At 38.5% G+C, this 15789-nt stretch overlaps 1 protein-coding gene across 1 annotated transcript; it reads right to left on the minus strand.

Moving 5' to 3' along the window:
• Positions 1–15071: 15071 nt before the first annotated feature.
• LOC113921642 (developmental pluripotency-associated 5 protein-like) lies at positions 15072–15581 on the minus strand. The gene has a single exon (XM_035721942.1). The coding sequence runs from the start codon at positions 15579–15581 to the stop codon at positions 15231–15233; it is 351 nt and encodes a 116-aa protein (XP_035577835.1). The 3' UTR covers positions 15072–15230.
• Positions 15582–15789: the final 208 nt, after the last annotated feature.

Genomic DNA, 15789 nt, shown 5'->3' on the forward strand with positions numbered 1-15789 from the left:
GGAATGTTGAAAAAGAAAAGCAAAGCTGGCGGCATCACAATTCCCAACTTCCAGCTCTATTACAAAGCTGTCATCATCAAGACAGTATGATGCTGGCATAGAAACAGACACATCGATCAATGGAACAGAATCGAGAGCCCAGAAATGGACCCTCAACTCTATGGTCAACTCATCTTTGACAAAGCAGGAAAGAATGTCCAATGGCAAAAAGACAGTCTCTTCAACAAATGATGTTGGGAAAATTGGACAGCCACCTACAGAAGAATGAAACTGGACCATTTCCTTACACCACACACAAAAATAGACTCCAAATGGTTGAAAGACCTAAATGTGAGGCAGGAGTCCATCAAAATCCTAAAGGAGAACACAGGTAGTAACCTCTTCGACCTCAGCCACAGCAACTTCTTCCTAGAAACATCGCCAAAGGGAAGGGAAGGAAAGGCAAAAATGAACTTGAGATTTCATCAAGATAAAAAGCTTTTGCACAGCAAAAGAAACAGTCCACAAAACCAAAAGACGACCGACAGAATGGGAGAAAATATTTGCAAATGACATATCAGATAAAGGGCTAGTATCCAAAATCTATAAAGAACTTATCAAACTCAACACCCAAAGAACAAATACTCCAATCAAGAAATGGGCAGAAGACATGAACAGACATTTTTCCAAAGAAGACATCCAAATGGCCAACAGACACATGAAAATGTGTTCAACATCGCTCGGCATCAGGGAAATCCAAATGAAAACCTCGATGAGATACCACCTCACACCCGTCAGACTGGCTAAAAGTCTGTTGGCGGGGATGTGGAGAAAGGGGAACCCTCTACACTGTTGGTGGGAAGGCAAGCTGGTGCGGCCCCTCTGGGAAACAGTATGGAGGTTCCTCAAACAGTTGAAAATAGAGCTCCCATATGATCCAGCAATTGCACTACTGGGTATTTACCACAAACATACAAATGTAGGCACCCGAAGGGGTACGTGCACCCCGATGTTTATAGCAGCAATGTCCACAATAGCCAAACTGTGGAAAGAGCCAAGATGTCCATCGACAGATGAACGGATAAAGAAAAAGTGGTATATATACACAATGGAATATTATGCAGCCATCAAAAGGAATGAGATCTTGCCATTTGCAATGACGTGGATGGAACTGGAGGGTATTATGCTGAGTGAAATAAGTCAATCAGAGAAAGACATGTATCTGTGACCTCACTGATATGAGGAATTCTTAATCTCAGGAAGCAAACCGAGGGTTGCTGGAGTGGTTGGGGGGTGGGAGGGATGGGGTGGCTGGGTGATAGACATTGGGTAGGGTATGTGCTATGGTGAGCGCTGTGAATTGTGCAAGACTGTTGAATCACAGATCTGTACTTCTGAAACAAATAATGCAAAATATATTAAGAAAAAAAAAAGAAGAAGAGGAAGATAGCAGGAGGGGAAGAATGAAGGAGAGTAAGTCGGAGGGGGAGGCGAACCATGAGAGACGATGGACTCTGAGAAACAAACTGAGGGTTCTAGAGGGGAGGGGGGTGGGGGCATGGGTTAGCCTTGTGATGGGTATTAAAGAGGTCACATTCTGCGTGCAGCACTGGGTGCTATGCACAAAAAATGAATCATGGAACACTACATCAAAAACTATGATGTAATGTATGGTGATTAACATAACAATAAAAAATTTTTAAAAAGCAGACTTTCATTAATTATTATGACTTCTCATAAACAGGTGTTCAAATAATTTCTTTAAAATATAAAATTCAGGCATTACAATAATTTCATTTTTGATCCCAAGAAGCTAAAAGGAACAATATATGAAATTATGTATCAAATGTTTGTGTGCTTTAAAAAGTTCCCAATGAAAATAATATTTACATAAAAACATAATTGGATTTTAGTACAGGTCCTATCAGTAAAATTATTGGAAGAAAACCTACAGTTTGGACCAAAATCTTGGGAGAGTTTCAGAAGGTTTTAATTTGGCAGATTCACCATATGAAATTTCTCTGGTTAATGCAATAAAAAATGTAATTACTTTAAATGTTTTCAACCATATGTCAAATAAATTTCTCAAAGATTCAAATACCAAGACTTGAAAGAATGAATTTTGGAAGGAAACTTGGACTTTGGATGGTAAGTTTTAAGTGTAAAGGCTATGAAGGAATTCGTAATTCTTATCAAATCTTATAAATTTACTCTAATGGAAATTAATAAAAAGAATAATCTCTGCAAAAAATACAATTACTATAGTGATTTGACTTTAATAAAATACATTGTAATAGCCCTATCAATATTTTCTTTTGTTTTAAAAGAAAAATAATTCAGTTATTAAACTGTGAAGACTCATCTGAAGAAGGGAAATGATTTAATTAAGTGAACGAACTTTGGCAGAGATGCAGAAATCACAGAAAGGAAGCAATAGGATACAACGCAAAGCAGGAAAAAAGTGTCTTCTAAGAGTACAACTATTAGATTTTGTAATAACTATATGAAAAGGCAATGCTGTTTGATGAAAAAAGTAAAGTTTATGTGTTTATTCTTTTACAGTTTATAAAATATTGAAACACTGCCAAATGTCATTAACAATGCTGCATGGACAAAGCCTGAATGGGAATCAAAAAAACTAAGCCAACTAATTAAGTAGGATTTACCATCCAACGTATTTTTAAATTTCTTACTTGTCAATAATACAGACATGTTTTATAGTATCTCCATTATTATATATGTAAATAAAATTTAATAAATTTAATAAAAATCCAATAAAATAATTTTAAAATTTTAATACAACTTCTCTTAGTTCACCATTAATAGAAAGGAATTCAACTTCATAAAAAATATTATGACTATTAAAACACATGGAGAATTGATGGAGGACTCTGACATGATTACTGACTTCAGGCAATGATCGGACAGAAGAACAGACACAAACACACCAAACAGAAATTTAGAGGCAACCATTCCTTAAAGAAGCACATGACTGGAAAATACGGGAATGACTTGAAAAATAATTTATAATACTACAACCATTAAAAACAAGTAAAAAGTTGAATTAGTGATATATACAAGTGATGATGTATCTAGATAGATATATAGATAAATGACAGGTAGAGAGATAGAGAGATATGATGGATGGATAACAGACAGATAAGGTGGAGGGATGGACAGATAGACGGATGGATAAGATGGAGGGATGGACGGATAGACAGATAAGTGGTGGGATGGAAGGACAGACAGACAGTTAAGGTGGAGGATGGACGGATAGACAGACGGATAAGGTGGAGGGATGGACAGATAGACAGATAAGTGGTGGGATGGAAGGACAGACAGACAGTTAAGGTGGAGGATGGACGGATAGACAGACGGATAAGGTGGATGGATGGACGGTCAGACAGAAAGATAGGGTGGAGCGATGGATGGATAGACAGATAAGTTGGAGGGATGGATAGACAGACAGACAGATAAGGTGGAGGGATGGACGGATGATAAGGAAAACTGGGGGGGAGGGGAAGAGGGAATATTTTTAAATATCTTTTTAAATTTTAATATCACATACAGTATGATATTAGTTTCAAGTATACAACATGATGATTCAACAATGTCATATGTTACTTAGTGCTCATCAAGTTGAGTGTCATCACTATCTGCCACCAAACTCTATTACAGTCTCATGGACCACACTCTCTATGCCATACTCTTCATCTCTGTAATTTACTTTATAACTGGAAGTGTGTACCTGATAAGCCCTTTATCTATTCCACCCATCCCCTAAACCACTTCCCCTCTGGCAACCACCAGTTTGTTCTCTGTATTTAAGGAGTCTCTTTGTCTCTATCTTTTTTCCCTGTTTGCTCATTTTGTGTCTTAAATTCCACATACTAGTGAAATCATAAGGTAGTTGTTTTTCTCTGACTTATTTCACTTAGCATGATACCATCTAGGTCCATCCATGCTGTCATAAGTGGCAAGAACTCATTCTCTTTTCTGGCTGAGTACATATGTGTATGTGTATACATGTACGTATGTACATATGTACCACATCATCTTTACCATCATCACTGAGGGACACTTGGGTTGCTTCCCTATCTTGGCTATTATAGATAATGCTGCAGTAAACATAGGGATGTAGGTATTTTTACAAGTTAGTGTTTCACTTTCTTTGGGTAAATAACCCATAGTGGAATTACTGAATCATATATTATTTCTACTATTTTTAATTTTTTGAAGGAACCTCCATGCTGTTTTCCACAGTGGCTGCAGTAATTTGCAAGGAATATAACTTTCTGAAATGGTTTTTTCAAAAGCCAATGAGAAAAATGAAGAAAAGAGAAGGGTAAGAATCATATCTTTGAAAAGAAGTCCAGGCAAAGCTATTGATACTAAAATTTATTTATTTTTTCATTTGGGACTGTTTTCCTCTTTAAATGCCATCAGTGTTCTGCGACTGGTTTGATCATTAGAATGAATGGTGTGTGTGTGTGTGTGTGTGTGTGTGTGTGTGTGTGTGTGTGTAGGCCTTTATGGTTTACATTATGGTGCATTACAGAAAAATTTAAATAATTATATAAAGAATGTACTTTTAAGAACTATGTGGTCAAGGGGAAATAAAATGATTCTCTGACACCATATAATAAAAGAATATGAACTGGGAAGGATTGGAACAATTTCCTTGAAGAAGAGACCCGGAGGTCTTTCTTCTATAACAACCAAAGCAAAGAAAGAAAAATAACTCTCATTTGTCTAAATTTAGCATAAGGTTCACATAAGCATATTAGTTCTTTGGGAAGAAACCTATTTTCATGCTAGCCATGACAAGGAATTCTTAAACATATCTCCAGTTCTGCAAAAGTGTGATGGATCAGTACAATAGGTGATGTCCTCAATAATCGATTTCTTTAATCATAAAGAAAGAGCAAGACATTGTGAGAGCCCATAGACCCAGGCGGAGGGTTGCATTGAAATGACCCGGTATCATTAACAGGAAAAAATAACTCTGAACAAACTTCAGAAATAAATAAATAGTTCCAGTGTCTCTCTGTTTGTCCCTTTCCAGCTCTAAAATCTTACGTGGCTTTTAATGAGGAGATGTTGTTTAAGGGTACAAACTTGAAATCAGTAAATGAATAAGTCAGGAAGGGCTAATGCACAGCACAGTGATTATAGACAACACTGCATCATAAAACTCAGAGCTGCTGAGACAGCAGATCTGAAGATCTAGTGTTGTTCCCATCACAAGAAAGTGGTTAACTCTGTGACACGGTGACGTGGTAGCTAAAGCTACAGTGGTAATCATGTTGCAATATATAAATGTATCAAATCAACACATTCTATACCTTAAACTTACACCAGCTTATGTGTCAATTAGATATCAGTAAATTATAATAAGAGGCAATATACAAATCAGATTCTTATAGAAAGAAGAAGCACCTGCTTTAGCTATCCAGTATGTAAAGTAAGAGAAATTATTATTTCTGTAAATTTCCTCATATTGACTAACTGAAGTGTCAATCTTCTAACAGATAAACTAAAGGAGCAAAGCTGTTAACTATATGTCACCACTGAATTCCAAAGAGTCCAGGGATTTTGGCAGATATGATTAATTATTTAATAAATAAACCACATGTTTGAACAGGAGGCCATACAAGTCGGAGAGCCCCAATTCCCCTGGCACCGCCTTTAAGGGAGTATTTCTCGGGGAAAATTGAAGCACATAAGGATGGGAATTGGGGAAAGGTTTCTCTGAGAAAGCACCACCTCCTGAGCCTCCACGTGGGAGTCCAGCAGGAATACAGGTCAGAGAACAGAGTCCCCCATGGTGAGTTCTTTCCATGTGGGAAAATATTTTTCACAAATGCAGTTTCATAAAAGAATGAAAATTAACCTATAACATACTGTGGGGCTCTTCAGATTTTTGTATTTAAATGTAAGTAACCCACCTGGGAATAGCTTTGACTTATCTTAAAGTTGAAGACTAAACTAGGTCACTGTTTTGTGTCTCTGGATAGTTGCAAATTATTTTATTGGGCTGTTATAACCATGACACGTGTTGGTATTTGTGTTTTCTCTTACATATTGTAAGAACACATTAGAGCATTTGCTCTTGAGTAGCAAAAAAAGGATGTGTAGAAGAAGATGTGTGCAGCACCTCACCTTCTGTATCATAACATAACTCATGTAAGAGGAGCCCCGGGCGGGGCCATGCCCCCAGGGCTCACTGTGGCATCCTGATACTTCGGGACCTGGAGGGGAGCCTCTCGAGTTCTGACATGTGATGGAACGGTACATGTTTTGCAAAATCATGATATCCACTGGGAAGCATGGTTTACACACAGTTTTTGTTGTTATTAGGGCTACTTGTGTTACACCAAGGCAGGAGAGAGACAGCGGTGACACACAGATGATGCCAATATCCTGCAAGTCAGGAACAGACTCGTGGGCCACGCCAGCAAGGACCCCAAAGGTGGTGCAGTTTCCAGTGACACGGATGCATGGAACTGCCTCAATATCACACGTAATATCATGTACAATATGAACACAATGCGGAACCCATGGACCTCACTTGCAGTAGCACAGGTGTTTGCGAAAAGCTGTATGTAATATTTTGGAGAGGCAAAAATTTCCATCACTTCCTTCACCCCATTGATTTTAGCTAAACTGATGCTATTCTTTCTTAGGTTTATCGGAATAAAGACCTGTCAGTATAAGCAGACAAATAAATAAATAATTATTATTAATATTTTGGATATAGCTCTAATTATTCACAGGCTGTGTGTATCTTGTAGGTGGTCTAATTGTGTTTTTGTTTGATTTTTCTTGCTTTGTTATGATCAATTTGAAATGTGGTGATGGTTCTCAGATCCTTTAATACTCATGCAAGGGGAAGTCAGAGTGACTTGAGGCATTCTGGTATTACCCTGACCCACCCTTTATAAGAGAATCTTACTTATATTCTGTTCCTGATTGTATTGTTTGCTCCTATATGGAAAAAATTGATTTTATCCTGCTGTTCAAGCTTGGGTAAGTCAGAAAACAAAGTAAAACAAGCGAAAGTTATACATGACCCAAGGCTACGGAAAAATCTTCTATTGCAAGCAGAACTTACTCCCCACTCTCTAGTAGAAGTTATAGTTCTCCTGAATAAAAAACTGATAAAACACTTGAAGTCATGGATGAGGAGCCCCAGGGCCATGACACAGAAGATACAGTCTTATATTGCATTCCAACATGGGAATGTTTAGATTCTGCCAATTACTGGATCTTTTCCTTCCTCAATGTCCAGAGCCAACTCACCCTTGACAGCACTGAAGAATTTAAATGCCATGTGAAATAAAGGGAAATAAGTAAGGTCACTGGCAACTGAAGAGTAACTTCAGGAACAACCAGAGATATTTAAAGGGAATGAAAGTGAAGACCTCTATGTGTTGTATAATGCAATCACTTTGTCTGTATCCCCAAGAAATATTCAGTAAAAGATCTATCTCAGACAAATGCATGGAAAATTTTCATCGATTTGGGAAGCTATGACAGAATAGTGAGTATATACTCTCAGACAAAGAGCCCAAGAAGCCTTACAGAGACTCATGATATATGGAGCAAATCTGAGCTAATTAACTGGAATCTGTCTCCCTCCCCCCTTTTTTTTAAAAAAAAAAAATTCATATTCCTGCTGTCCTTTGAAAATCTGTGGACAAAATGCAAAACAAAACAAAACAAAACAAACAAAAAAACACAAGCGAACACAAAACTCTAGATCATTCTCTCCTATCTCCATTATCAGAAAGTAATTTTCCTATCCACCCCCTCCCCCAGCACATACAGGACCTTCTCGCTGCCCAGTAACATTATCCCATCTCGGGCTGTCCGTTCCCGCTCAGGTGCACTCTGATGACCCAGAAGAAAGCAATGTGTGTAATAAACAAGAGGCCGGATCCTGGATTCTGCAGTGAAGTCAGCTCAAATGACCAGGATCCCACTTCCCATCTGCATATCATTTTAAATCCAATAGGCTTAAGTAGCATGAACTGTTCTCTAAGTTTGTTTAACAATGGTTTACTCAGTATCCTTGTTCATGTTTTTTTCTAACAGTTGGGTTTTTGTATCAGAGTGTTTCTAAAGTATAAGATAAATCAGGAGAAAGAAAGAAGAAATTGTTTTTTCACAACATATACAAATAAGGAAAATAACCTAATTGTTCCACAAATTATTTTCAACTGGCCTACCAGGTAAACCACAGAGGCGTGGTTAAACATAAAAACCTCATCCCTTAGGCTCCATCCTCCGGCCTGAGCCTCCCCTTCTCCTCCTTCCTGGCGTCCTGAACTGTCAGATTTCTTGGCTACTCTCAAGGCATGGCCATCATAGCTCCATCCCTGCGCCCCCTCAGGGCTTACACAGACAGGGTCAGGAGTGACCTGCTGCCTATCAAAGTTCTCCAAGTCATTCACCAGGAACAAAGCGATCCATGTTCACTTTAACACAATAAAATGGAACCAAAGCAAAAGAGTTTGTTCTACAAACTCTGTGAGCTATTGTCTACACCTTTTAAAAGCATAACATACTGGGTCGATTTGAAAGACAGGGATTAAAAGGTATGAACTTCCACTTATAAAATAAGTCACAGGGATGAAAAGTACAGTGTAGGGAATAGGGTCCATAATATTGTAATATTGTTGTATGGTGACAGACGATACTATACTTATGGGAGCCATTTTATAATGTTTATAATTTGTCAAATCACTATGCTGTACACCTGAAACTCGTATAACAATTTATGTCAACCATACATCAGTAAAAAAGTAAAATAAAATAAATAAAATAGAAGACATGGCCCATGCTTCCACAACAAATTCAAAATAGTTCAGCTTTGGGCACCTGGGTGGCTCAGTCGTTAAGCGTCTGCCTCGGGCTCAGTGTCCCACATCGGGCTCTCTGCTCGACAGGAAGCCTGCTTCTCCCTCTCCCACGCCCCCTGCTTGTGTTCCTGCTCTTGCTCGCTCTCTCTCTCTGTCAAATAAATAAAATCTTAAAAAAAATAGTTCAGCTTTAATTGAATATATACACTTTACTGACCAAAAAAAAGTAGATTTCAGCCATTTATAAAATATTGTGCATTTATCCCACATACTTAAAAATTTTTGTTTAACCAAATTATAAACAATATTTTACTTTGCCACACTTAGAATTGTTCAGTTTTTATTTAATGGCTATATTTTACATATTTCCTACTTCTGTAAAATCCATAAACTTTTAGATACCAGAGATATATATTTTTTAAGATTTATTTATTTATTTGAGAGAGAGAGCACTCACGTGAAAGCAGGGGGAGGGGCAGAGGGAGAGAATCTTCAAGCAGACTCCCCACTGAGGACAGAGACCTAGGCAGGGCTTGATCTCAGGACTCTGAGATCATGACCTGAGCTGAAAACCAAGAATCGGACACTTAACCGACTGTGACACCCAGGCGCCCCTACCAGAGATATATTTTTAAATATGTTTGTTTATTACTGTAAATTTAGTGCTTATATTTTTTAATAAATAAATCATCTGCAAAGGTATTACTAGAATTTTCTGCTTTCAATAATGTCACACAAGGCTCAACACACTCCAAAGGTTTAAAATCCTACTAAGTATATTCTCTGACCACTCTGAAAATCATGCATTACTTTGCAACATTACCATAAATTCAGAAATTAAGGAGAGTACTTCTAAATTACCCATTTGGTAAAGAGTAAGCATAAAGGATATTAAAAGATATTTTGAATTAAAATTTGCTTCCCTAAATTTTTAATATAAAGCTTTAAAATTAATTTTTAAACATATTGAGATGGATGTTGATGTAATTATTTTTAGGAAAAAACTAGAAAGGATAAAATATTAATGATAAAGGTAGAAATCAATAAAATATCATATAAGCATGCTGCAGACAAGTCAATGAAAAATCTAGAGTTAGCTCTTTCAAAAATTCACACAATTGATGAACACCCCAGAAATTCTGATCAAGAAAAAAGACAGAAAATTGAAATAATCAATATTATAAATGATAACATACATCATTATCAATTTCAAAGTTGTCAAAAAAGATAATATGGTAGGGAAAACAGCAATGATTTAGGAGTACAGATTAAAGAGATTAATTATTAGAAAAATGTAACTCACAAAGTCTGACCAAATAGAGATAGAAATCTAAATTATCATATAATTTTAAAGAAATTGAATTAATTATTAAAAATATTCCCACAAAGAAAACCCAGGCCTCAGACACTATAGTAGTGAATTTAATCAAATTTTTAATAGAAGAATGTACCAACATTTCATAGAATTGTCCAGAGAATAGATAGTAGTTAAATACATTCTAATTAGTTTTACATACGGGCAAAATTGTGGTAACACATCTTAACAGAGACAGGATAGGAATGAAGTACTGAAAGCCAATCTCACTCATATATATATGCATATACACACACACAGAATTCCTTAAAACATTCCTATGAAACTGATATAACTGAAAAGCTTTTCATACTTAAAAACAACAAAAAATCAGCAATCTGAAAATTAAATTAAACTTCCTTAGTCTGATAAAGGAAGGGTACGTTCAAAACACTCTACCACTGAGTATGATGCCAGTTGTCAGCGTTTCATATACCAACTTTATTATTTGTAGGTATTTTTAGTTTCCTTTTATTTCTAGTTTGTTGAGTGCTTCTGCCATGAAAATGTTAAGCTTTGTCAAACGCTTTTCCTGCACCAGCTGAGATGATCATATGGTTTTGTTCTTCATTCTGCCACTGCAATATGTTAGATTGGTTGGTTTTCATGTGTTGGATGCCCTACCCCAGCTAGGTCCACAACTCGGTCTCTTACTCCAGCCTGTGTCAATCACATGCTACCCAGGATGAAGGGTCTCTGGGACCATCTCCTCAATACTGCATTCCTCCAGCTCTGCCACCCTCACTTGCCCTCATGTATACACTTTTCATTTTTTCTGTAAGTAAGACTGCAGACAATGGTGCTTTCTGCTGTTCTTTATGTGGAAATGCCCTAATTTTGCCTTAGTTTTTGACAATAGCCTCCCAGGATATAAAATCTTGAACATTTTATTTTTTTCTTTCACTATTTTGAATGACTCCTCCTGCTGCCTGATGGCCACTGTTTTTATGATGAGAAACCAGTGCTAACTGTATTGTTCCTAAACATGATGTGTCCCATCTTTTTTGTTGCTCTTAAGATTTTCTCAATGTTTTTTGTCTTTCAGCCATTTGACCGTAATGAGTCTAGGTATGGTTTCCTTTGTGCTTATACTGCATGGGATTCATTTAGGTCCCATGATATGTTTTAATTGGGGGCCATTATTTCTTCAGATACTTTTAACAGCCCCTCTGCTTTCTTCTCTAGTATTTATATGTATTTTTAAATACTTGATATTCCTCAATATTTTTTCAAATTGTTCTTTATTTGAATTATATAATTTCTGTTTATGGATCCTCAAATTCACTGATCCTTCTGCTATCTCAAATCCACTACTGAGATCAACTAGTTAATTCTTCATTTAAGTTATTGTAATTTTTAGCACTAGAATTAATGTTTGGTTCTGTTTTATGGATTCCATTTCCTTTTTTATTTTTCCTAATTGTTCATTAACTATTAACACATCTCCTTTAATCATTTGAACACATTTTCTTTTAATTCCTTGAACATATTTGTAGCATCTTCTCTGAAGTTTCTGTCTGCTAAGTCCAATATCTGTGTCCACTTGGGTCCAGTTTCCACTAATTTTTTTCTTAAGTATAAATCACAGCTTTCTGTTTCTTTGCATATCTAGGGATTTTGGTTGAGGATCTGACATTATAAATAATACATGAGATAACTGGGGGTTCTGTTTTATTTTTCTGAGGGTTGCTGCTGCTTTATTTTAGAAATATGTTTTGACTTACACTGTAAAATCTATCTGGCCCCTGAGTACAACTCCTGGCATACGACGTCATGATGTTGTGGCTTCCCCATTCCTTTTTCCCCTGACTCCCTAGAAGCTTCCCTTGTGACTGTGCACTTTGCAGCCATCCAGTGATTCAGGGCGGTTATGCTCAGATGCTCTGATCTTGCAGGGCTGCCACGTTCTGCCACCCGCACTGTGATGGAGTGAAGAACTCATTCACAGGTTCATTTAGCCCTTCCCTGGCTTTCTCACTGGCCAGTTACATGGTTAGAGGATCTACCCACAGCTCCCATTCCAAACCTTAGAATTCATTCAGGAAAGCCGGGGTTCTGCTGCATGCCTGAACCCAGTCTGTCAACACCAGCTGGTAAAGCTGTGGGGAGTCTCTCCCACTCTGAATGAAGTCCTCCACCTTCAACAAATAAATGCTTTGGGATTTTGCTTCTCACCCAAGTAGAATCTGTTACCTCTTGCTGGCAAAACTCCTTGGCTTTCTCTGCCAGCCACAAAATGAGTTCTCCAACCCCTACAGCTGAAGCTATATTTTGTTCTGTCCAAGGTTGGGTGGGAGCATTGGAGTACTCCCAGACACAAAGTCAGACTTCTCATTCCTTCCCAACACAGTTTCTCATGAGTAAACAATTCTCAATCGGCAGGTCTGCTTTTTGTCATTTTCCCTGGTCTTCCAATGGTTGTCTTTAATAATCTTTCCAGTCTTATACTAGATGGAATGAACCATGCTATCAACTCTCCTTTTCATGCATATTCAGCTGTTTTGTTTTCATCCTCTTTTGCCAGGATCCCTGAAAAACTTTTTCACAATCTTATTCTAAACCCAGGCAACAGGTACACTAAAGCAGGTGAGAAAAATACTGTTCTATGGCTCACTTTACAACCATGATTACACATGTCAACTGAGTCTTGGTGGTTCCCTGAGAACTGATACTGTAATCCAACTAATGTGAGTTCACTCCTTGATGAGGCCCTGGTAGAGACTACACCAGGTGGAACTGTCACACAAAGGAAACTTTATTTGCAGTAAATAAGGACATCAGGGGGGAATAACTGCCGAAGCTGTGACTCCCTGAGCAGGGGTTTGTGGGTTCCTTTTATTTAGGGTTTAGGATGAATATTCAGAAAGAGGAGCTTTGTCATGGCACAAGGTTACACAAGCATACTTAGAAAACATGCCCTATACAGGCATCCTACATTAGGTTAAAGTAGTTTACGCTTGTCCTAGGGGGGAGACTGAAACATTACAATGAAGCAGGGGTAACCGTGCTTCAAGGGGAGGGGGACTCCAGGGGAAGGGGCTGTGGGCATGCTCCCATTAATTGGATGGGGTCTTGGGCTTGTCTCAGATCCTTAAGGAATACAGAGTCCTGCTTTTTTTCCTGTTTTTCTTTCAAGATTTTATTTAAACTGAAGTTAGTTCACATATAGGGCATTAGTTTCAGGGTAGAGTTTAGTGACTCATCAACTGCCCAGAACACCCACTGCTCATTACATCACGTGCCCTCCTTAATGCCCGTCCCCCAGTGACCCCATACCCCCACCCTCTCCCCTCCAGCCACTCTGTTTGTTTCCTAGAGTTAAGAGTCTTTTATGGTTTGCTTCCCTCTCTGTTTTTATCTTATTTTATTTTTCATTCTCTTCCCCTATATTCATCTGTTTTGTTTCTTAAATTCCACATATGAGCGAAATCATATGGTATTTGTCTTTCTGACTGACCTATTTGGTTTAGCATAATACCCTCTAGTTCCACCAACATCAAGCCTTGCTCACTTTTGAAAACAACACTGGAGTTTCACCACTGATTTATTGTCTCTTGTATGGTTAGGCTATTTCCAGGCCTGCTAGATTCTGTTAGTTTTTACATTCCCTTTGTTCCCCTGAAATTCTTAACTACTGAGTTCTTTCCATTTCTTTGTAATCCTGACACCTCTTAGGAAGTTCTGCAAGAGGTGTGGGGCCCAGTTCTGGGAAAATCACTGGGGGCTTAAAATGACTTCCTGGTGTCAGGTAAGCTGTCTTTCTTTTTCTGGGGCTCCTAATTCTTTCTGCTCACACTGTCTTTGTCAATTTCCCTCCCACTCTTCCCAACTTGACTATTCAGGCTTCTCCAGAGAAAAAGAACCAGAGGATGTATGTGTCTATAAGGAGCTATATTATGAGAGACTGGCTCATGCAATTATAGAGGCTAGAAATCTGCTCTCCTCCAGCTGGAGGCCCAGAAGGACCAGTGGTGCAGCTCCGTCTGAGTCCACAGGCCTGAGACCCAGGAGCAGTGATGTTCCGGGGAGGAGAAGATGGATGCCCCCGCTTCCTGCATTGGTTCTACTCTAGCCCTCCCTAGACAGCACGAGGCCCAACCACACTGGGGAGGACCCAATCTTCTTTACTGGTTCTATTGACTCAAATCCTCATCTCTTCTGGAAATTCACCTCACAGACACACCCAGAAATATCATTGACCAGCTCTCTGGGCATCCCTTGGGCCTGACACGTTAACACATAAAATCGACCATCACACCAATCTTCCAAAACTCCTTGCCTTTTCTTTTGCTTAGAAAATGACCTTGTCATTAAAAGAAGCAGCGAGATTAGAATCTCCCCATACTCTCACATTCCACCTGTATCTGTAATCAGATATCCCACTTTACATTATGTAAAACTTCATGAAATCTCCAACGCAAAAACTTCACTCCACAATTGTATCTCTGCCTCATCATACTTATTTCCTGTTTGCTAGATTACTCCCATCAACCTGAAGTGTGCTAAGTATCTCCCAATTGTAAGAGGAAGCAAATAACTAACCAAACAAAATCTTTGACAAGAGACAATTTTTCAATATGACTTCACTTTCTCCTGCCTTCTGCATCATAATTACATGAAAGCATGGTCTACACCTGTTTTAAGCCACTGGAATTGTGCTTTTATCCCCACCAGTGACTTATATCAGGGTCACTGTCAACCTTCATAGTTTTATATCTGATTTTCAATGTAAAGTCTTCTCCATTGCCTCTTTTAGCAACATTTGACATAGTATCTTTTTTTTTAATCTCCTTGAAAACTTTCTATTCCCTTAGTTTCTTTTTTTTTTTTTTTTATTTAAAATTTTATTTTAATTAGCAAACCTGGGAGGGGGAGCCACATTAGAACTCAGAGACAAAGGTGGAGACCCAAAAATCAGCTGGTTTTTCCTTGTCAGGCTGGAGGAGAATTTCAACCAGACCACATCCATTCCAGCTCTGGAGACAGTTTACTCTTTAAATCCTGATTCCAGGTACGTTGGTTGCAAACTGGCTTCACTTCATCCAAGGACCTAGCTCTAGGGCTTTCATGGCATCCTCAAGTTTGAGCATCCCTCGTTCCTGTCGCTGGCGGTGCCATTCGGCCATGGACTGGAGCATCCACCTGGCCCTGAGCTTATACAAGTAAGAGCCATAAACCACGATCTCGGTGAGGTCCGAGGATTCCATAACCTTTAGCTCGAGCATGACTTTGCTCACTTGCTCGATGTACGGGATTCGAGATCCAGCTGGGCCAAACATAGCTTCCAAGAGCTGCGTCTGGACCTGCAACACCTCGGGATCTTTCAAGTCTTCGGGAGCTTTCACCCACAGTGGAATATCTTTTCGTTCTGGTAGCGTCCCCATCTGGACTGCCTCAAAACTTACCACACTCCAACCTAAGCTAGGCCTGAGTCCTCCCTTAGTTTCTATGCTTTCACACTCTTCTGTTTTTTTCCCCCATCCTTTTGTGACTGTTCCTTCTCAGTTACCTGTTCTGGATTTTCCTAATTCTTCTTGACCACATGATGCTACAGCGCTCCAGCTCTCAATCCAAAAACATTTCCCCTTGCTA

This window comes from Zalophus californianus, chromosome 9 (genome assembly GCF_009762305.2).
Source record: "Zalophus californianus isolate mZalCal1 chromosome 9, mZalCal1.pri.v2, whole genome shotgun sequence".
Lineage (NCBI taxonomy): Eukaryota > Metazoa > Chordata > Mammalia > Carnivora > Otariidae > Zalophus > Zalophus californianus.